This window comes from Aspergillus glaucus, assembly GCF_001890805.1.
Source record: "Aspergillus glaucus CBS 516.65 unplaced genomic scaffold ASPGLscaffold_34, whole genome shotgun sequence".
NCBI lineage: Eukaryota > Fungi > Ascomycota > Eurotiomycetes > Eurotiales > Aspergillaceae > Aspergillus > Aspergillus glaucus.
In genome coordinates, this window is record NW_019170486.1 from 126,596 (window position 1) to 148,337 (window position 21,742).

Sequence of the window (21,742 nt, forward strand, 5' to 3'; positions counted from 1 at the left end):
AAATTCCGAGTCCGGCGCTAAGCCGTTTTGGGGGGAATGAGGCTTGATGGGGTGTGGCTGGGCACGTGTTTCTTCTCTTCCGGCTCGGCTGCGACCTTTCTGACCTTCAACTTAACCTCCTCCATATTCTCTCCCTGCGCTTTGTTTATATTCTCGGTTGATTTCTGGCTTAATCGAACCGCTTATATTTGTTTGAATATTCTATCTTGAGTGCAAAACACTGCCCGTCATGGCGGATTACACCTACGGAGGCTCCGAGGAGGAGAACGCGGAATTGAAAAAGCTCGAGATTGACCTGGTAAGGATTACTGAGTCTTCCATGGATACTCTCAGAATATAACGCGCCTGCTAACATGACTGTGATAGACCGATGACCCCGATAACTTCGAGACCTGGGAAAAGCTGGTTCGCGCCGGAGAGGCGCTTGAAGGAGGCATCAACCGCAACTCCAACCCCCAGGCCATCACAACCGCACGAAACGTGTACGATCGATTCCTCGCCAAGTTCCCGTTGCTCTTTGGATACTGGAAGAAATATGCGGATCTGGAATTCTCCATCACGGGAACCGAAGCAGCAGATATGGTAGGTTTCTTATTTGCGACATTCGAAAAAAGTTCCGCCGGCTGACTTGTTTGCTCTCCACGACTAGGTCTACGAACGAGGTGTCGCTAGTATCTCGCCATCAGTCGATCTCTGGACCAACTACTGTTCCTTCAAAGCCGAGACCTCCCACGACCCTGACATTATCCGAGAGTAAGTTGTGTATAACTGGGGCTGGTTTCTTTCTCCTTTTCCTTCCCCTTGCCCTCCCTTGTAACCGTGATTCAACGCAGCGCCCACGCTCTTGTTGTGTCGGATTCGCACGATGCAAAGCGCCTTTGGCAACAGTTCCCTCTGATGATGGGTGAGATGGTTACCTTACCCGGATTCAACTGGATCTTACTTTCTCACCCATGGCTTTTCAGGCTGTTTTCTTTTACCTTGATGCCCAAAGAAAAGAAGAAGACTACCACCACAGCACCAATATACCTGCGCACGATGCAAAGAAATCCTGCCTCCCACAGATTTAGTTTGTTCATTGCTTGGACTCGTGCACTGGAGATTTGACGCTCATGTTTGCTGTCCTTGTCCAATCCTCCCCCCGTTTTCCCCCTCCACTGCCCCCATGGTCCCTCCCCTTGTTTTATGGTCGGCTCTAAATATGCTAATGCGGACACGAAACAGGCTTTTTGAGAGAGGGGCGAAATGTGTTGGTCTAGATTTCCTTGCCCATCCGTTCTGGGATAAGTATATCGAGTACGAGGAGCGCGTGGAAGCCTTCGATAAGATCTTTGAGATCCTTGGTCGTGCCATCCATATTCCCATGCACCAGTATGCTCGGTACTTTGAACGGTACCGCCAGATGGCTCAAACCCGGCCTGTGGCAGAGCTTACATCTCCCGAGTTACTGTCCCAGTACCGCGCCGAAATCGAAGCAGCTTCCGCGCATATCCCCCCAGGTGCCAAGGCCGAAGCTGAGATTGAACGAGACATCCGCCTGCGTGTTGACGGTTATCACCTTGAAATCTTCTCCAAGACACAGACCGAGACGACGAAACGGTGGACCTACGAATCGGAGATCAAGCGGCCATACTTCCATGTGACTGAGCTGGATGAGGGACAGTTGTCGAACTGGAAGAAGTACCTCGACTTCGAAGAGAGCGAAGGGCAGTACCCTCGCATCCAGTTCTTGTACGAACGGTGTCTAGTGACATGTGCCCACTATGACGAATTCTGGCAACGGTACGCTCGATGGATGGCCGCTCAACCTAGCAAGGAGGAAGAAGTGCGAATCATTTATCAGCGCGCAAGTTGCCTGTATGTCCCCATCGCGAACCCCGCTACCCGTCTTCAGTACGCATATTTCGAGGAGATGGCAGGCCGCGTGGATGTGGCCAAGGACATCCACGAAGCCATCCTCATTCATCTCCCGAACCACATCGAGACCATCGTTTCATTGGCCAACACCAGCCGTCGCCACGGAGGTCTCAACGCAGCAATCGACGTATACAAGACCGAACTTGACTCGCCGCAGTGCGACATGGCCACCAAGGCTGCTCTTGTTGCCGAATGGGCCCGACTCCTCTGGAAGATCAAGGGTTCGCCCGAAGAGGCTAGGCAAGTTTTCCAAGGAAATCAACAGTACTACCTGGACAGCCGAGCATTCTGGTCCAGCTACCTCACATTTGAACTGGACCAACCGACGAGTGCTGATACCGAGTCGACCCAATATGAACGTATCAAGCAGGTTGTTGAGGATGTCCGGTCCAAGAGTGCTCTTTCGACCGAGGTGGTGAAGGAACTTGTCCAGATCTACATGACTTACCTGCTCGAGCGAGGCACTACTGACGCGGCCAAGGAGTACATGACTCTTGACCGTGAAGTCCACGGCCCTGCCTCTGTGGCTACGACGAGGACCGGTGGTGCAGCACAGCCAGCCCCTCAGAACGGTAGCCAAGTAACCCCCGCGGCACCAACCCCTGTCGCACCCGTTACACCGGTCACGCCCGTTGTGCCTGTGCCTGACCCGGCTGCCGCAGCACAAGCAAACGCATATGCTTATTACCAACAGGCTCCAGTCAACGGTGGCATGGGCGCCTAATGGCCTCTCACCTCTTGAACTACATACATACCAGGTTGTTTTAATCCCCCTTTTTCGTTTCACCTACGTTTCCCATTGAGTGGTTTGTCCACGTGTAAAACCATGTTAGGTTGCTTTTACGAGTTCTTTTATTCTTTTGCAGTGCAGATTTCTGTTATCGTACGACGTGGCGTGTTGAGAGCATGGGGAGAGCAAGAGTTATACGGATTCCTCGAATGATACTATGCTAGTCGATTGAGTGGGTGGACATATGGGTTTGGACACTGTTGTTCCTTTTTGTATTCTAGTAGTTAGGTAGTGAATGCCATATAAAGGATTGCAATGTTATTGGGATTAGATGTAGGGGTGATTCACTATGATGATAGATATCCCATCAGAAGCATTTCTTCACTGTCAAAAGATGTCAACCCTACTCTTTCTCGAACAAGACTGTTACACAACTTCAGAACCGCTACCACATATCTCTCCACGCTTTCCTCCAGCGGTCTGAATAGAATTCTACCATCATGCTTCGTTATTTGTGCATCTCCTCCATTCCCAGCTTGAATCCATGAATGATGGCGTCTTGGTCGACCACGCATACATAGTCACGCAAATGATGACAACCGTCTGAAATCGACTGTCTCGACCAAAAAGCCGTCACTCGTGAATATATACGGGACACACTTCAAAGTGTCCTATTTGCAAGAAAGCAATGGGGCACTTTGCTCATAAAAGACCCAACCGATCCGGTCCATTGCGTTATGGTCCTCGCGACAGATACCAAACACGACGATCACGAGAGTATCATCAAAACAACTGATTTATACCAATAGCGTGCATGCAAGCATCTCTGGAGCTAATATTGGGTTTAATTACCCTGGGCTAAACATTCGCCAGAAATGAGCCTGACGCATGTATTAGTGACTTTGTCTAAACGTGTCGTGGCACCGTTTCCCGACAACGATATTTGAAAGAATATTGACTTGAATGCCCTGTCTTGGGATAGGTTTGGGTTGGGTCTTTTCTAATCCCCACTGATCATGATTGAAACAGAATGGAGCGAGAACTAGCCATGGCTTATCAATGGTAAACTCTACTGAGATGGGGGTGGGCTGCTACCAGGTTGAATGAGAGGAAGAAGCCTATAACTTGTCAATGGGCACAAGATCCCCAGTTGTTGTCCCGAGTCAAGATGGCTCCTGCGCGGAACCCTCAGACTGCCCAACGATAGTCCTTGAAAGGACATTGACCTGAGACTCATGACTTGGAGCCGCGTGAGCCGTCCTTTTTCTGGTAACCAAAGGCATTGCTCTTACATATGGAGAAAATCTCACTTGGGACAGCTGTACGGTACGAATTAACCTGGATGGAGTGCCTCTCCATATTCCCAGGATCAAGCTGATATTGTGAAACAGCTCTGAGTGCTTTGACTTGCCTCAGATTGGCTGATATGAGTTACAATGCACCATTTAGAGCCTGTGTAGACAAGATCATCGTCTACACAGGAGAAGCTCGTCAGAGTCTGTTCTAAGAACACAGGCAAAGATATGCTGCCATACTGGCATTGACTGTCTTATTGATGTGCTTTTGCCAGTTATTTGGCTGGCATATCTTACGAATGGAATCGTTCAGACTCGGTATGTCTACTTTCAAGCATCGATCTTGATGACCTGGTCGAACAATAAGGGTGAATTGGCCAGCTCGATCGCCGTAAGTAAAGAGAAGGGACATATAATGGCTAGAGAAATCCTTCTCTCGTCTTCTCTATTCTCAAACCAACATGGCTCCCGCCAAGCAACATCCAGACCCAAGACAGAAGATCAATCTGGACCTACTCTCCTGGGAAATGGTGGGAATCTTGATTAGTTAAATTGACAGGATTGTTTGGACTACCTCGCCTACCGAGAATATACTGCAGAATATAAGCGTCTTTGGGGCGGCGCAGGTTGAACAAAGCATCAGGAGGCGTGAAATTCTAAAAGGTACGGGGACGATGAGTGGCTGGTCGAGCCGAAATAGTGACTGGAGTGAGGAATGGTTCACTTTTGGGATAACGTGTTCGCATTGTGTGTTTCCAGGCAGAAAATCCGTAAATGCACAGTAAGTATTAGATGAAGACAGAGGGATCGCACTTTTGTGCCATGTACTTGAGACGCAATCGACCGCCTCGGTTGTGGTATGATTAATCTGGTAGACAGAACGATCCTGCGACTAAATTAAAGCTGCCCGGTGCTATACTGTCGGATAAGGCTCATAAAGACGGCGCTTTCCACGACGAAGTCATCGGGCGGATAGAGAATAGGGCCCAAAAAGCACAACCTGGCGCTACTGTCAACATCATTTTCCAATGCCACGGGACTCCAGAAGGCATCTTTTTCGGTCAGAAGGTACTTGGGAGCAACGTTCTAGTGCCTCTTCTACAGCGCTTTCGTAAAGGCGTGCAGGTAAACGCAGTTTGCCTGTACCAAAGTCAGCTGCAGGGCATGGTGGGGCTTACACAAGCAGTGGCTAATACTAACTAGTGCATTCCTCTATGAGCTTTTGCAACTGCGAGGTCTCTTTGAGTATGGAAGCACACTTCATGTTGGGAAAGTGTGGAGTGAATTAACTGTATGCTTGTTGCGCTCTCTAGTTAAAAGAGATAGCAAAAACCTGTCAAATTCATTCATGCCTTCTTTTCTCTACCATGTATTCATCCCATTCAGATATCTAATGTCCAACAAGAGCCTGCTGCGCAGGAGCATATCTGTTTCCATGCGGCCTGGTCTCATTGATAATTCTGCACATTTCCTGCTTTTCCTCCTCTGTCAATTCAACATCCGAAGATCCCCAGTTCTCCTCGAGACGATGTAGCTTTGTGGTTCCGGGAATGGAGATCATTCCTTGGGCAGCAACCCAGGCAAGCGCAATCTGGCTGATTGTGCAGCCCTTTCTAGTAGCTAGCTTCTTAATCTCTTCGACAATAGCCTTGTTTTTGTAGAAGTTTTCACCTTGGAACTTAGGAGCTATTGGCAGTATCAGTACATCGTGCTAGCCAGAGATTGTGAGTGGGGGACATACATCTTCGACGGAAATCATCTGGTGCAAAGTCCTCGGGAGAGTTGCCAAAGTCGCAGTTATCAACTAGCCAACCATGTCCCAGTGGGCTGTAAGCGACGAAAGCCACGCCCAGCTCTTTGCACGTATCGATCAGGCCGTCTGTTTCGTGCAGGGTCTCAAATGCTGAGTATTCTGCTTGGACAGTGTCGACCTTGGCGACTATATCGAGTTAGCAGAAATAAAGGACGTCTATAGGCGGGTGTAAACTCACTTGAATTCGCCTTGCGCAGCGTCGCAGCAGAGCACTCTGAAAGACCAATATACTTGGTCTTCCCCGCCTTGCGGATCTCATCAAGAGCTGGAATCGAATCCTCGAGAGGGGTATTGGGATCTATACGATGTAGGTAGTACAGATCAGGAGCAAATCCGAGTCTCTCAATAGTACCCTCGATGTACTCCTTGATATGCGAGGCGGAATTGTTGACTTGATGGTTATTCCAGTCACCCCCTAAAACGTTGAAACCACATTTCGACGCGACTATTCACGAATCATTAATACAGAAGGCCCTTCTAATAAGAGTGAAATGCCAGCAACCCACCAAAAACCTTGTCCCGAACGTTGTGTTTCCGAATAAAGTCTCCCAGAAGCTTCTCGTTCACCCCGTTTTGGTAGATAACTGCCGTATCCCAGAATGTGCATCCCAATTCGATCGCCTTGGACAGAACTGGCTCAGCTTCTTCTAGGGACATGTTCTTGCCCAAGCCGTAGCTGAAGCCCATCGCACCGAAGCCGGGCGATGCGACTTGGATGTCGCCGAAAGGGAGCGTTTTTACCATTGCGTTTGGAATGTGGTGTCTTGCAGGATTGTTGTATTCGTGGTTTGTTGCATGTTAAATATAGCAGCAATTGGCTGGTTTATTTATGCTAGATCAGAATAATGAATTGATGCCAGCTGTTGAGGGGTAATCGGATTTAACGCTATTTATCTCCGCTGCATGATCGACTACAATCACTACATGGAGTACGGAGTGCTACTTTGAGAGTAGGAAGGGAAATAGCACTTCAGCGCGGACGATTTATCGTTGCTCATCTCTGGGGTCTTTCTTCCGTCAGCAATGACACACAGCTGTGTTTCTTCGACTAGCGTATTTCGAGAATTGCGCCTCACACGGCTAGAAATTTCCGGAGTGAAGAATGATGCCCTAATTGATACGCCAAGAGATGGTGTAGGCCATGGAAGAATATGTCAACATTCAAGCATCATAGGACAAGCCGTCATAGTTATCACTACACTCTGGGAAATGGGAAGTATAAAAGAGACAGTCAGTTACTTATCTTTCTAGCAAAACACTCACCATCTCCTATACAACGTGGGGCTGTTTTCCAGGAAAGAAAACAAAGAAAAGAAGCCTAAATGCGAGTGCAACTTCGACAAGGCATGAAGTCCCCAGGCAACTAGGACAGAGAGTGTTTTACGGCACAGAAGGTCACATGGTAGCGCTTCCTGATTACTTTCCGGCTCAAAGAGATTGGGTTAAGCCTTATCTGCTAGAGAAACAACGTGGATTTGCTATCCTTCAATGTCAGGATCGATTGGTCAAGCAGCAACAGGAAAAGCCACATGGCACTGAGAGAAAACAAGGAGAATATTCAGGTAATCAGCCGCCAAAGTATGACAGCGTGACCCCAGCGACTATGGAACAAGAACTCGCCGAGTTGCATGGAGAATACGTCAAGCACCTGCGAAATTTGAGTCTCCTTAATGATGTGAAACCAGTCAATTTTCCTCCTGTAAGAGAGCAGAATACACTGAGAAATTACAGAGCCAGATATGGCCGGCCACAAGTATGGGTGATGGTTCAGAACAAATGCGCTGCCCAGGGAGGATGATGTGGACGTGGTTGTGGATGTTGCGGGGGGACATTAACTCAGTATACCAGGCCTAATAAGGAAGCGAAAAGACTAGGGATTGGAATCTGGGGTCATTATACATCAGAATGTGCTTGCTGTATCAAATTTCGAGGCTACTATACCCCGGACTCACGCCTCCCAGCGCCGGTGAAGAGGGTCTGAGGGAGACACTTTGTTCGCTATCAACAGAGGCTCATGATGACTATAGAAATATCATTCTTCTTGTTCAATCTCCCTTCGATATGTCCAAGACTGCGCCATGTCAATCACAGACATTCCTCTGAAACATGGCACCCACATCTACGAATCCTACTATTTGAACGCCACACATCTTCAAAGACAAGGCTATATGAAGGACCTTGAATCTGCGGGAGGGACGGAGGATACGACACAATGCGGATCTATGTCATGTCAAGCACAAATTGGAAAGCAAAATAAATCGAGCGAGTATTCTACTGTATTAGAGCTTAATTTCGCGACGCTTTTCCTAAGCGGTTAAAATCCTCAAGGCACTTTAATGACAGATTTTGCACTATTATTCAGTATCTCGTCGTGCAGAGATGATCAAGTAGTTGCACTTGTATGGGTATACTTTGTACCGTGAATGTAGTATCGTGTGAGCTGCCTAAATCAATGCTCAAATTCACTGGCTTAACACTGGGAACGGCATCGCTTCGTCTTCACTTACTGACGTCTACCCATCCAAGCACTTCCAACACTCTTTCATCTCAACCCACCTTGTCCTTGACCAACCACAGAAACCAACAACATTTGCACTGCCATTATAGAATGCTGTACGCTTACTTTGGACGAATGAATGCAAGCAACAAGGGCCCTACAACCTTTTTTCTCCTCGCTCCACCTGCATACTCCTTTTGTTTTGGTTTGGATGGATTATGAAGGAGTTAGTTGGGATGTTTCGTTGAAGGGTCGTTTTGTTTCTGTCAAAAAGGCATTGCGGCGTTGCTCTGCTGTTGTTTTTTGTCTGCTTTTGTCTTTTATCATTATTTCAAACCAGACATCAAGCGATCTTTTTTGTAATTCATTCCACTGCTTCTTTTGCCCTAGGTTGGTCGAGCCCACGTGACCACATCTCCGACATCTTCTTCCGCGGTCTGTCTCGTCATTTCTCATTTTCCTGCCGCGTTCGCAGACAATAAACTAAATCATGGACCCCATCATCCCAGACGATCCTTCAGACACATCTCTTCCTTTTCGAAGTCCCTCTAATCTAGAACAGCCGCCTCCCCCTCCTCCTCTCGATTTCGCTCCTCCGCCGCCCCCAGACGTGCCCGCGCCTCCTCCGCCGCCGGAGGAAGAACCACCCGCACCGCCGCCGGCGACAAAGAAGAAGAAGCAGGGATGGGGGGCTAAGCGACCTGCACCTGCACCGTTGAGTGTGGAAGAACTGGTGCGGAAGAAGAGGGAGGCTGATGCAGCTGCTGCTAAGGTAAGTACTTTGGTTTGGTTCCCTTATTGATGATCGATCAAGCCAGAAGATACTGACGGATTTGTTTCTTTACTACAGCCGAAATTCCTATCGAAAGCCGAACGTGAAAAGATCGCTCTGGAGAAACGCGCAAAGGAAGTCGAAGCGGATCGACGAACGAAAGAACGAGCGACAAATGGCGCAGGCCGCAACAGGACACCATTCGACGGGCCAAGTCAAGATGGAGGGTCTATTCCCACTGGTCCTCGAGCTATGCGCAGTTCCATCCCGAACAAAGGCTATGACATGTCGCCGCCACCCGCGCCCAAATCGATAACATTCGGGTTGAAAGACTCAAAGGGCGGACCTGCTGATAAACGGCCGGCGGAGGATGAAGAGGCGGTCGCGCAGGCTGCTCTGATCAAGGAAAGGTACATGGGAGCCGATCAAACGTCGAACTTTTCGGCTAAGAAGAAGCGAAAGCGCACGACGGACCGGAAGTTCAACTTTGAGTGGAACGCGGAGGAAGACACCAGCGGCGACTACAACCCGCTCTACCAGCACCGACACGAGGCAAACTTCTTTGGCCGCGGCCGTCTTGCTGGATTCGGGGACGATGTCGCAGACTCAGTGGCGAGGAAGTATGCCCGTGCTCTGGAGGACCGGGATCACGAAGCGGGAGGAATCCGGGCGAAAGAGATCTTGGAAATGGAGCGGCGAAGGAGGGAGGAAAGCACACGTAACCAGCTCGACAAGCACTGGAGCGAGAAGAAACTGGAGCTCATGCGTGAGAGAGACTGGCGTATCTTCAAGGAAGACTTTAACATCAGTACCAAGGGTGGGAGTGTGCCGAACCCCATGCGGTCTTGGGATGAGTCTGGTCTCCCCAATCGGGTAATGGAGCTTGTTAGCCGGGTTGGTTACAATGAGCCCAGTGCTATCCAGCGTGCTGCCATTCCGATTGCCTTGCAAAACCGGGATCTTATTGGTGTTGCCGTGACTGGTTCGGGTAAGACCGCGGCGTTCTTGCTGCCCTTGCTCGTGTACATCTCCGAGCTACCGCGGATCGATGAGTTCGAGTGGAGGAAGAACGATGGTCCTTATGCGATTGTCCTGGCACCCACACGTGAATTGGCGCAGCAAATTGAAATTGAAGCCAAGAAGTTCACGCAACCGCTTGGATTCAATGTCGTCAGTATCGTTGGTGGTCACTCCCTCGAGGAGCAAGCCTACAGTCTACGGGATGGTGCTGAGATTATCATCGCGACACCGGGTCGATTAGTTGACTGTATCGAGCGACGAATGCTCGTTTTGAGTCAATGTTGCTATGTCATTATGGATGAAGCTGACCGAATGATTGACATGGGATTCGAGGAACCTGTAAACAAGATCCTCGACGCCCTTCCCGTATCTAACGAGAAGCCCGACTCCGAGGAAGCAGAGAACCCCAATGTGATGAGCCGACACGTCGCAGGAAAAGACCGCTACCGCCAAACCATGATGTATACAGCCACCATGCCATCAGCCGTGGAACGCATTGCCCGGAAGTACCTCCGCAGACCAGCAATCATCACAATTGGCAGCGTCGGCGAAGCCGTCGACACAGTCGAGCAGCGCGTCGAGATCATTCCTGGCGAAGACAAGCGCAAGAAGCGTCTTGGCGATATCCTCTCCTCTGGCGACTTCCGGCCCCCGATTATCGTCTTCGTCAACATCAAACGTAACTGCGATGCTATCGCACGAGAAATCAAGCACATGGGCTTCTCCTCTGTTACGTTGCACGGAAGCAAGACGCAAGAACAGCGTGAAGCTGCCTTATCCTCTGTACGGAACGGTAGCACGGATGTGCTTGTCGCGACTGATCTCGCGGGTCGTGGTATCGATGTTCCCGACGTCAGTCTGGTCATTAACTTCAACATGGCCAACTCCATCGAAAGCTACACGCATCGTATCGGTCGTACTGGTCGTGCTGGAAAGAGTGGTGTTGCTATTACCTTCTTGGGTAATGAGGATACGGATGTTATGTATGTTTCTCTGTCCCTTTCCCCTTATGACTGCGCGTACAGCAGAACTAACAGTTGGGTCAACAGGTACGACCTCAAGCAAATGCTCATGAAGTCACCCATCTCCCGCGTCCCCGAAGAGCTGCGCAAGCACGAAGCTGCACAGTCGAAGCCGAACCGGATGGGCAGGAAGAACGAAGACGCTGGTGGGAAGTCGGGTTGGTAGATTCGTTTCTTTTTGCCATCCTTTTGCTCTTTCTCCTACACCTTCTTTGGCTGGAGCGAGGTGTTGTACTCGCTGATTATTTTATGCTATATTTTATGACATTGCTCCATTTCTTCAAAAAGCCGTGCATTCAAATTTGGCGTTTAGACAATTAGCTAGTGGATTAATGAACTGCATATTAATATCTGTATCATACGCTGGAATGGTAAGCTCGGTTTGGGTCTATATGTATCTAAATTCTAGACACTGGTTGGATGTAGAAAATCAGCAATAGCAATGCCAGCTGGCTTCGTATTTTGCAAATCAACAATATCTTCAGCTTATGTTTGCTCTAAATTATGGTGACTGCCAGTAATGTTGTCACTGTCATCGCGGAGGGGCTGATGACATACATATATATTTTGCCCGATTTTTGACATCCACCGCCAACCAACTTTCCTTCATCCTATTCCTTCCCTCTACATCCCATTTCCGAATCGACAATGTCGACACTAGTGAACATCACCTCCAAGGAGCAATTCAGCTCTCTCCTGACCTCGTCCGCCATTGTCGTCGCAGACTGTGAGTCTTGGCCTGCTTTCTAGCCCCTCTTCTCCCCGTTGTCCTTCACCCGAACACGAGCTCCCTTGTACTTGTTCCGTCCTCGATACTGATGATTATTCTTGTCTAGTCTACGCGGACTGGTGCGGACCATGCAAAGCTATCGCCCCAGCCTACGAACAGCTGGCTCGACAGCTGACACGCCCGAACCGGATCACCTTTACCAAGATCAACGTTGACCAGCAGCAAGATATTGCCAAGGCATATGGCGTGACTGCGTACGTTACAGAACAAATAAACAAACAAACCAAGAGAGGAAGGCAAATAAAACTGACTGGTGATGGATCTGTAGGATGCCCACATTCATCGTCTTCGAACGAGGCCGTCCCGCATCGACCGTCCGCGGCGCAGACCCCCGCAAACTCAACGAAGTCGTCCAGAAACTCGCCTCCGAAGCCGGCAAAGCAGAATCCTCCGGTGAAGGCGCCTCGGGAGACTCTTCAGTAAGCGGTGGAATCGGCTGGCTGGGCGCCTCCGTCCCCAAGGGCTACAGCGACATCACAGACCAAGTCGAACCCAAGGGTCTGGAGCTACTGAACCGCGACTCTGCATTCGCCCAGCCGCGCACGCTGCTCGATACCTCTAAGCCATCTGCTCTTTCGGGCGGAAAGGCCAAGGAAGGCAGCGCTGCGGACTGGGTGGAGAGTGACACGGATGAGCAGTTGATGCTGTACGTTGCGTTCCAGTCGAGGCTGAAGATTCACTCGCTACATGTTACTTCGCTGCCGCCTGCGGATGGAGATGAGGATGATGATGAGCGTCCTATGCGGCCTAAGACTATCCATATGTATGTGAACCGCTCGCAGGTGCTGGGCTTCGACGAGGCGGAGGATATCCCGCCTGTGCAGACGGTGACGATTAACCCGGAGGATTGGGATAAGAAGACGGGAACGGCTAAGATTGAGCTGCGGTTTGTCAAGTTCCAGAGCGTGAACTCGTTGGTGCTGTTCTTTGCGGATGGCGATGGAGAGAGTGAGAAGCTGCGCGTGGATCGGATTCGGTTTATGGGTGAGGCGGGCGAGAAGAGAGAGATGGGCAAGTTGGAGAAGATTGGTGACGAGGTTGGCGAGTAGGCACGAACTACGACACATAGAGTTACGATCATGACTTGCATAAAATATTAAAATCCATATCATTGTCTATTCGTACTGAGCAAGATCTACAAAAGCTCCTCTCATCCACATAAAAACAAGAGCAAGCTCGTATATATTAAAAAAAAGTAGTGTCCGATCCCAAACCAAATGGCCTCATCCTTGAGAAAATAAGAAAGACCAGTAAAGTAAGGACCAGCGTGCAATTCCAATGCTCTGTGGCGCAACTGACACCTAATTAACATCATCGAAATTCCACAAGGGAAAAGGATGTTTAGGCAACACGGGTGTAAATAATAGTTGCGCCGCCGCACGAGGAAAAGAAAGAAAAAAAAATTCTAAAATGTCGCCCTGCGTGCGAAGAATTTATACAGCCTGTGTGTCGGGGCTCGGGAAAACTGTTGTTGCGAGGGCAGAAGCGACTGGCAAATGGTGCAAATGGTGTAAAGTCAGCAAACAGTGGATGGTGATTATGTCAGCGTATCAGAAAAATTTTTCGTGTCTTTGTTTTTCTCTTTGGGAGGAATTCTCTTTCTTCCATAATTATGGCTTATGATGAGTTGGATGAAATCATATGATAGGAAGAGACTGAATTCTCCCCTTGATCAGGGAGTATGATCTCACAAGAACATCCACTGAGGCCTTTCTTTGTTTTGTTATCTCGTTTCATTTCGTTTATCTTATTTCAAATTGTGTCTTATGTTTGGGTCTTTCTTTGTTCGTCTACGAGGTACAATTTGCCATCGTTGACAGCGTATTCGCGTACTTGTCTTCCGTACGTACGGAGGCAGTGAGACCAGAGTTAATGCTAGCTCGAGGTCGTTGTCTATTGTTTCAGGTGTTAATGGTTATCCGTACCCGGTGCCTCCGTTATGCGTACTATCCACGGAGTGAGTACCTCTTCTGTCAGTCTTCCCAGGGGCACCTACGTACAGTACGGGGAACCGACTACGGCCCGGAGCACAGGGGCCCTATCTACCTACCTACCTACCTGTATACGGCTCTTACACGAGAGACCGCGCACAAGTTAAAGTCAGTAGTATGCCGGCAGTGGCAATGGCAGTGGCCCATGCCCGTGGCTACGGTAATGCCGATACTCCTAGCTAGCGAAGTCAAAAGAGGCCATGTTTTTTTGTCGGGTTCGGGGAGCGTTTCCGGCGTTGATCTCGTTCGTTTGTTTTCGTACCCTTGGTACGTATGGAGTAGTTAGTACGTACGACGGCGTAGTCCGTCCGTAGAGGGCCATTCTGGGGTCAGGATCAGGATCAGGAGCAGGACAAAGGCCAACGAGCCAGAACGAACGAGAACGAACCAAGGCCTTGCCACTGATCATGGCCATGGCCATCAACATGTCCAGCAATTGATCAAAGCGAAATATATTGGAATCTGCCCCAGAAATTATTCGCCGCCGCCGCCGCACGGCACGGCAGGGCAAGAGCAAGCGCATAGATGGATGGACATGGGGTTCGCGGATGCGATCTCCCTGGGCTCTTGGCCCTGGTCTGGTCTGGGTCTGGTCTGGTCTATCTGGCACGGTACGTAGTATCCGGAAGTGCCCCAAGCTTGCGCATAGTGCCGTGGTGCGAGTCAGGTTTTAGCTAGCTTCATTTTTTCCAAATTTCGCCTTCCCCGGCGCGGTGCGGTGGCCAGTGGTGGAATTATATATATATAGAATATTCAAGATTCCGATCCCGATTGCCACGAGCTGGGATATCGTCAGGAACTCAGCACGAGCGAGGTTCCGTTTTCTGCAAGGTTCGGCCGGTAAAGTCAAAAGTCAAACTGAGTTGAATTGAAGAAGTTATGTTGCGGTGGCGATACGTACATACGCGACAATCTGTAATTCCTACTCTGAGTTAGTCTTCGAACGGCTTGTACCGGTTCTTGCAGAAAAAAAAGCAAATGAGGGGAAAAAAACGCAAAAGCCAAAAAAACTTTACCGCGTGGTGATCCTCCATGTTTTCCCAATTCAATACACAACCAAAAAGAGAAGATCTGTATCTGTAGTCGGCCCTGACTTTGACCAGCAGAGGATCCAGGATCCGAAGGTTTGGTGTAAATCTTATTCTCCTCTTATCGTGACTCCCAGTAAACTATTACCACAGAGGAATTCCGGACTCAATGAACAGCTGCACGAAGGATTATCTCTCGTCACGAGGGGAAAGAGTTTAGTTTGGTGCATTCCCGTATCGCCGTATCATATTCGCCGTAGTCGCCGTAGCGCCATAGCGCGTACCTATCCGGGCGAACTGCAGTTTGGGAAGACCCGGGAAATGGGCCCCGGTTTTCGTCGATCACGATAGTCGCGATAGTTCAGGTACTTCGTACTCTTGGTACGCATGATGTTCTGTGCTGTGACTTTTTAGAGCCAAAAAGAAAAAAAAAAAAAAGCGATGCAGTCTCGTGCATAGTCACAATCATGAAAATGGCTCCACCACAGATTTCGATTTCGGAATTGGTCGTGGCGTGATCCGTCTCCATCGCAGCTCATAAATTGTGCAGTGGATAGAGCGCATAACGAGTTGCACTATCATGCCATACTCGTACGGTCGTACGGAGTACTCATACCCGCACAGTATCCATACTTCATACTTCATATCCATCTCTATCTCCATAGCGATACACCGGTAAACTAGCGCAAGGATAAACATCGGATGGCTGCGAGATTCTTCAGCTGGGGAATGGAGAAAACCGACCACAACCACGGATAGTCGATGCAACTTCGGCTAACCACCGATGTGCAAGATCTGGTTGGTTCAAAATCACACATACTCCATAGTAAACATAACAGAAATCAGAAAACGGAGGATAAACTCTTATTGCGATGAACGGTGTTCGGAGACTGAATCATTCCCACTATTCCCGACCATTTGCGAATCAGAGACACATACTGGTTCTGTTTTTGCTTTTTCTCCAATCACGTCGTCGGCTCGGGAGGCGTGATCTGGCGCTGCAAAGGTTAATTGGGAACTCCATATCCATGAGTCGTGTTGGTGTACCAGATTCATGAGCTTTTCCTGGTTGAGAAGGGAAATCGGATCTCCGCACTGGAACCAATCGCACGGTTACCGTGGTACTCGTCATTTGTATAACTTTGGACTTGTAGATTCTTTCCTTTCCACTCAATAGAGCACAATGACTTTGAGCCAGAGTTGAAGACCCGGGGCCGGAGACGGAACCAGTACCAAAAACTGGGACATAGATTTGAGTGTGAGTGTGACTGTATGCAAGATGCTCAAGCTTTATCGGTCAAAGTTTCCAGCACGTTGGCATTGACAGATACGAGGCGAGAGAGAGAGAGAGAGAGAGAGAGAGAGAGAGAGAGAGAGAGAGAGCAGTGCCGATGGTCAATGGTGCAGTAGTGCCGGCGTTGCTTTTTCATACTAGACAGAGTAGACAGAGATAAGAGCTGCATAGTACAGAATCCATACTATGACAGCACGTGCTCCTTCAAGGTACCTAGAGAAACTGCATTCCGTCATAGTGGATGAAAATTACCGCCTAACATCCACAGGAATCATCTCATAATTAAAGACTGGAGTTTCGTAGCGTCATCGTGAGGACCTTTAACATCATTATCATCGTCCCGCGTATGTATTATATGGCCGTATTGGTCTATAATACACTTAAATGATACTATCAGTTACCGTACCGAAAGATTCCCCAAATTGCAGACGGGAGCAGACCCTCATTCCCCAAAAGGTATAGGCCCCGTTATCGTAGCCAATGGGGGAGCTGGACTGTTGGGCCAAGAGGACCTTGGGGGATGCAGGTTGGGTACCGTGGTTACTGTCCGTTACTGTATAAGGGTGGTAAGTAACGGGTACACACGTGTGGGCTATAGATGGCAGCTCGAGTGCCCTTTCATATTGATAATTGATACAGTGATATAAGTATGGTAGAGCGATTTTTAATATGTTGCACCGTTATTCGTCCCTAGGTTCTGGTTGAGTTACACCAGTGTTTTCCGAACTTGCAACGGAACCTTCGACGAATGTTCCCCATCCCAGGGACTCGGTCGTGGTATCTGCAGTTCTGCACTCATAACGAGTCCAGAGCACGTACTATGTAGACGGCGGAATCTACAACATCTTCCGGAGGACTAGTGACTCGGTAGATACCTAGCGCGCAACTAAGTTAAGCTCTGGAAATGGTAAGACGCACTGCATGCTCCGTACATAGTTAGCATTGCAAGTGGGACGTCGGCAAGTCGATTTCAATTTCCGCCGGCAAGGTTACGCTAGTTTGGAGTATGGAGTACATACTCTGGAGTAGGTACTATGTAAGTACAAAAGTGCGAGTATGAGAGTAAACAATGAATTGCACCGGATGCCAGAGAGAGTAAGAGTACTCCGTGGATAATATGAATTAATATGAAGACAATAATAATGTATGTTTCAACTGTCAGGCACGGGCAACCTGGTGGCATGACGGCCGACACCGGCGGGAGAGTCCGTCGCCAGTGCACAAATGTCACGTTATCTGAGTCAGCGGCTTGTGCAAATTATACACGCTAGTTTCTGATCTTCGGCGACTAGTGCCGCCGACGACGCGTAGCCGTTTCAGATTTATGCTATCAGTTGCAGACTGTACGGGTACGGAGTTTTCTGTACAGGTACGGGTACCGATTCTTCAGCTGAATACTCTGTAATTGCTAACTATGCAGAGACATTAACAAACTCAGTATTCCATAATAATCCATACTGAGTAAACTAATGAACCAAGAATTAGAATCCGGGGCAAAGTCTATCGCATCATCTATCTGCCAGTCATTTTGCCACTATCATCAATCATCACCAACCAGCAATCCTCCTGAGTATCATGAGCATCGTTATCAAATAAATTTCCCCATACAAGGCCCTCCGGCTCCATCATCGGAATATTTTGCACATCAGCACCCGTACGGAGGGCTCCATGGCCCACGATATATCCTTGATTCGGGATGGAGACAGACCCGTTGCTCTAATGGACCTTCCTCATCCGGCGTCACCGTTGTCCATTGGCCAATTGCAAACCACCATATGGAGTATTACCCTGGAGTTTTCCGTACGGAGACCTCCGTAAACAGGACAGGAAACTGACTCGGAGGTCGTCCATCTCCACTACTGACGTGAGGATCATACGTTTCAGCAAGTTATTGTTATTATTTAGAGTGCCGATGGGAAAGTCCGTAAAGAGTTCAGACGTTATCGAAAAGTTTCCCGAAAACTAGTCTAGTCGCCGTATTCCAACCGCGAATAATAACCAGGATACGAATCCATCGGGCTCAAGCGACGTTAGAGTAAATTCAAATACTACACTTTACTCTAAGTCTATGTTTCTTTTCTCAATTTCAATAGAATCAACTCTATTCCGACCAAAAATCAAGACTCCTACTCTTTCCAGAATTCCGTTTATTCTGTACAGATAGAACACTCAAGTTTATGGAGTGTGAAGAAATTCGCGCACCCTGATTCGTCGGGGAAGTCTCTCACGAAGCCATTCGCACGGTCTTCTTTAAGAGTCGGTACGACTGTACAGAGTACTATGCAATCTCAGCGTCTCTTGTAAGAAAAAGGCAGATAACGGTCCAGAACACGCTTTGATATCAACTGGGGCCCCATTCGAAAGCAATTCCGGTCGGCCAGCCCTGACTCCCGTCCGCTTTCCGCTTCTCTTTGTACCTGACAGATTAGTATTCGGGCCTGGCAGGCTCGGGGCATGTCGGCCCAAGTCTGTGCAACCGCACCGGTGGCGAGCGATGGTGGCGCATTGACTGCAAGTGGCTTCCCATGAGATTATAGTGTATGCAATAATATGGTCGTCTAAATAACGCAACCGTTTTAACGATGAATGGATTCCTTTCTAATTTACCCCATCGAAGTCGTCTAGAATACTTCGAAAACGTTTTAATTTATTAAAATCCTAGTACGATACTCCATACTCTTAGAGCTGCTACGCCGGCGCCGCCACTAGTGAAATTCTTCTGGGATTCTCGAAGGTTGCTTGACCCTTCCATGCATATATTAATTCCTGTGGACGTATGACTATTAATTCCTAATATGGGAGGCCTCTGGAGCGGGGCTAAGCCGCATTGGAGTGTCGGGGATCAAGTTCCGTTGCAAATGATTATCCACACGGAGTATCGAGCTGAGGAATCCGCTTCCGTGGCTATAATGGGGCTCTTATTATAGAATAACTATTATAGTATGGTTAGTAAGTAGTAGTACTACGGTACGGCGGAAGAAATGATCAGGACTCGGCTTATGATACTGGTACCGAGTAAGTCTGGCTCTTTGTCCCTGGGTCGGGTCGATGGCTGTCAGGCACAAGGTACTAACTATAGGTGGACCAATGACTGCCGAGAGATGTACAGGGGCCCGAACTTTATCAGCCGAGACTGCGTTATTTGTTTCTTTATCGGCGTCCGTAACGCTCAAGTACGAATCGAGTAAACGAGGGCTGCTGATGCTGATGCTGACTGCATCAAGTCAAGTCAAGTTCTGCAAAAGCTGATAGATAGATGCGTGTGTTTGAGGCTGAGGCTGAGGATGAATACATATTTGACATCTCTGACAGTCGCCCTTGCATCGTGACGGTTTGCATGTAAAGTAAAGTGTAGAGTCCAGAGTCCAGAGTCCAGAGTACTTGTTATCGTTATCGATAGCCCCCTCCGGATTGTAACCGTTGAGCCTACTGGTTAGAAAAAGTGATGGATCACAGTAAGCGTTGGCAAAGACAGAGTTCCGTTGGTCGATTACAAGTACCGAAGCAGGGATTGTGACCACCTATCTATCCATCCGGCCATCCTCCACCATCCAACGGTGAATCGACGGTGCATCGTCCTTTGACAGCCCACATGCATATTATGTATCCTTTTCTTTATTTATACGTGTGTGTATTCCTTCAAAATATATATTTGTACGCATATACATAAATAATACACAGTTACACAAAGATACATAAGCAAGGGCAGGGTAGCCTGACAGATCCTCCGCACGGTTCCTGCAGTAGACCGAGGGACAGGTCGCATCTCAAATGTGAGGCATTCTCTGTTTGTTTGTTGTGTGCCTGCCTAGAAAAAAGAAAATCAAAAATAAAATACCGTCCAGTTGGAAATCACATTGCATGCTCCCGTATGACCGTATCAAGAGAAAATAAAAAAAATCGAGTCAGTGTTCCTAATAATTGATAACTTCCCCAGGAAAAGAAAGAATCAGGACGTGCATACAAAACAGCGGTTAGTGTGAAAGCCGAACTAACCCGATTCTGGTAGGCCGATGGGCGGTAAACTTCAATAGCGGACATTTCCTTTCCTTTGTATTAAGCTATGTCGGCCGTTGTCGAGTTGTGCTATCTTATGCGTGCTATCATTCGATCGGTAGTGTATCAATCATGTGAACGTACTTGTAGCCTTTAGTAGGTTCTTTCTCGAATTGCCACTAGTTGTTTCTGGGCGATATTCGATCTTGCTACTAGGGAAAGTCGACAACGATGAGGATATCTGTTCTATTCCGTAATGGGTATCCAGCCTTTCCATCTCTACAGAGTACTACTGGACTAGGGCGCCGATCGCGGAAATGTTAGAACCAGCCCGGCAACGAACAAAACGACGATAACTACTCCTATCAGTATATCGTACATAGTAGTGTACTTAAGAGCCCGTCCGTACCCCAAGATGCGGACGGGATGGGACCCGGCCGCGGTGTTTAGCACATTAGCTTAACCGACTGCCAGCCTCTTTTTTGGCGGGTCGAGCATTATTGGCCAGGAAATTGTGCGCGGTGTGCTACTATTGCATATGGTTTTCTTATTGGTCAGATACAGGATTTAGTACACATCAGGATCCCGGTCTCCTGACCCTGGTCCACCAGCTCTGTATGGATGAATGAGTAAGTGGTGATGATGCAGTGATGTAGGATAGTGATGAGACCTCTTCACACATCAGTATGGGATGACCATTGTCATTGACGGATACTTGGTCTCAGGATTTGACCACCACGTTTGAGATTTGGTATAATGAATACATACACTCTACAGGTAGTTTCGGGTGGCAAGACCTCTCTGCCCTAAATAAGTAAACATTAAATCAAATTGCGACAGAGTGGCAGTGACTTTTCTCTCGTACACAATACACATACGTACCCTCCCACGTCCATCCTCCGCATTTACCAATGTGAGGACCAAGCGTACCCGACTAGTCGTCCACCCAGAGAATTTGACTTGGGACCAAATGGGGCAAAGGGCCCGCCCCGTGGGCCCTCGTGCTCTTTGGGGGTTCCATAGCACTTTGCCGAAAATAGTGAGTTGCCCGAGAATGACTCTTGAGACTAAGAAAAAGTGAGTCTGTGGGATGTAATTTTACTATTGGTTGAAGGTCCAAGTGGGCTTCCGACACTGCCTGCCGCCCAAATCGAGGGAAAATTGTGATTGGACAAGGGGGCGCTGCTCTGATGATGCTATCCCCGCTGATCGGGTGCTTTCTATTGGCTGCGGCTTACCAGATCCACTGCGGGTCCGGTAGTACTTATACATACGTATACCGTACATTACGGTAAGATACAAAAGTACAACCTAATTCGACTCCAATATCAGTAGCACAAGCAGATCAGTCACTCGTTTTATGCTAACCGTCTCCATCGGGCCTGTCTCTCATTTTCCCCGCTGGTGGTTTGATTGATGGATTATTTGGCTTTGGGTTTATTTCTGTCTGACTGCGCTGAACACTTCTTTATCTGCGCTCGTCCTCTTTTTTCTCGACCTTCTTTCCCTTCTTCCTTCTTTTATTTAGTCTCTTGTCTCTCATTTACTACTTCAGTCTTTCTCTTTCCTCTCTCTCT

At 48.5% G+C, this 21,742-nt stretch overlaps 3 protein-coding genes across 3 annotated transcripts; all 3 read left to right on the plus strand.

The window, feature by feature from the left end:
- The first annotated feature begins 125 nt into the window (after window positions 1-125).
- ASPGLDRAFT_77794 (uncharacterized protein) lies at window positions 126-11,483 on the plus strand. Its single transcript, XM_022549921.1, has 7 exons — window positions 126-298; window positions 367-582; window positions 650-753; window positions 1,225-2,624; window positions 8,762-9,024; window positions 9,103-11,027; window positions 11,094-11,483. The coding sequence occupies exons 1-7, from the start codon at window positions 230-232 to the stop codon at window positions 11,230-11,232; spliced, it is 4,116 nt and encodes a 1,371-aa protein (XP_022395881.1). The 5' UTR covers window positions 126-229; the 3' UTR covers window positions 11,233-11,483.
- Window positions 11,484-11,714: 231 nt separating this feature from the next.
- Window positions 11,715-12,905, plus strand: ASPGLDRAFT_137404 (thioredoxin-like protein 1; the record flags this gene model as incomplete). Its single annotated transcript, XM_022541528.1, has 3 exons — window positions 11,715-11,793; window positions 11,903-12,050; window positions 12,125-12,905. 3 exons carry the CDS (start codon window positions 11,715-11,717, stop codon window positions 12,903-12,905), a joined length of 1,008 nt encoding a protein of 335 aa, XP_022395882.1.
- An 890-nt stretch (window positions 12,906-13,795) lies between these two features.
- On the plus strand, window positions 13,796-14,691 carry ASPGLDRAFT_30089 (uncharacterized protein; the record flags this gene model as incomplete). Its single annotated transcript, XM_022543911.1, has 4 exons — window positions 13,796-13,813; window positions 13,843-14,114; window positions 14,151-14,458; window positions 14,606-14,691. 4 exons carry the CDS (start codon window positions 13,796-13,798, stop codon window positions 14,689-14,691), a joined length of 684 nt encoding a protein of 227 aa, XP_022395883.1.
- Between the last annotated feature and the right edge of the window lie 7,051 nt (window positions 14,692-21,742).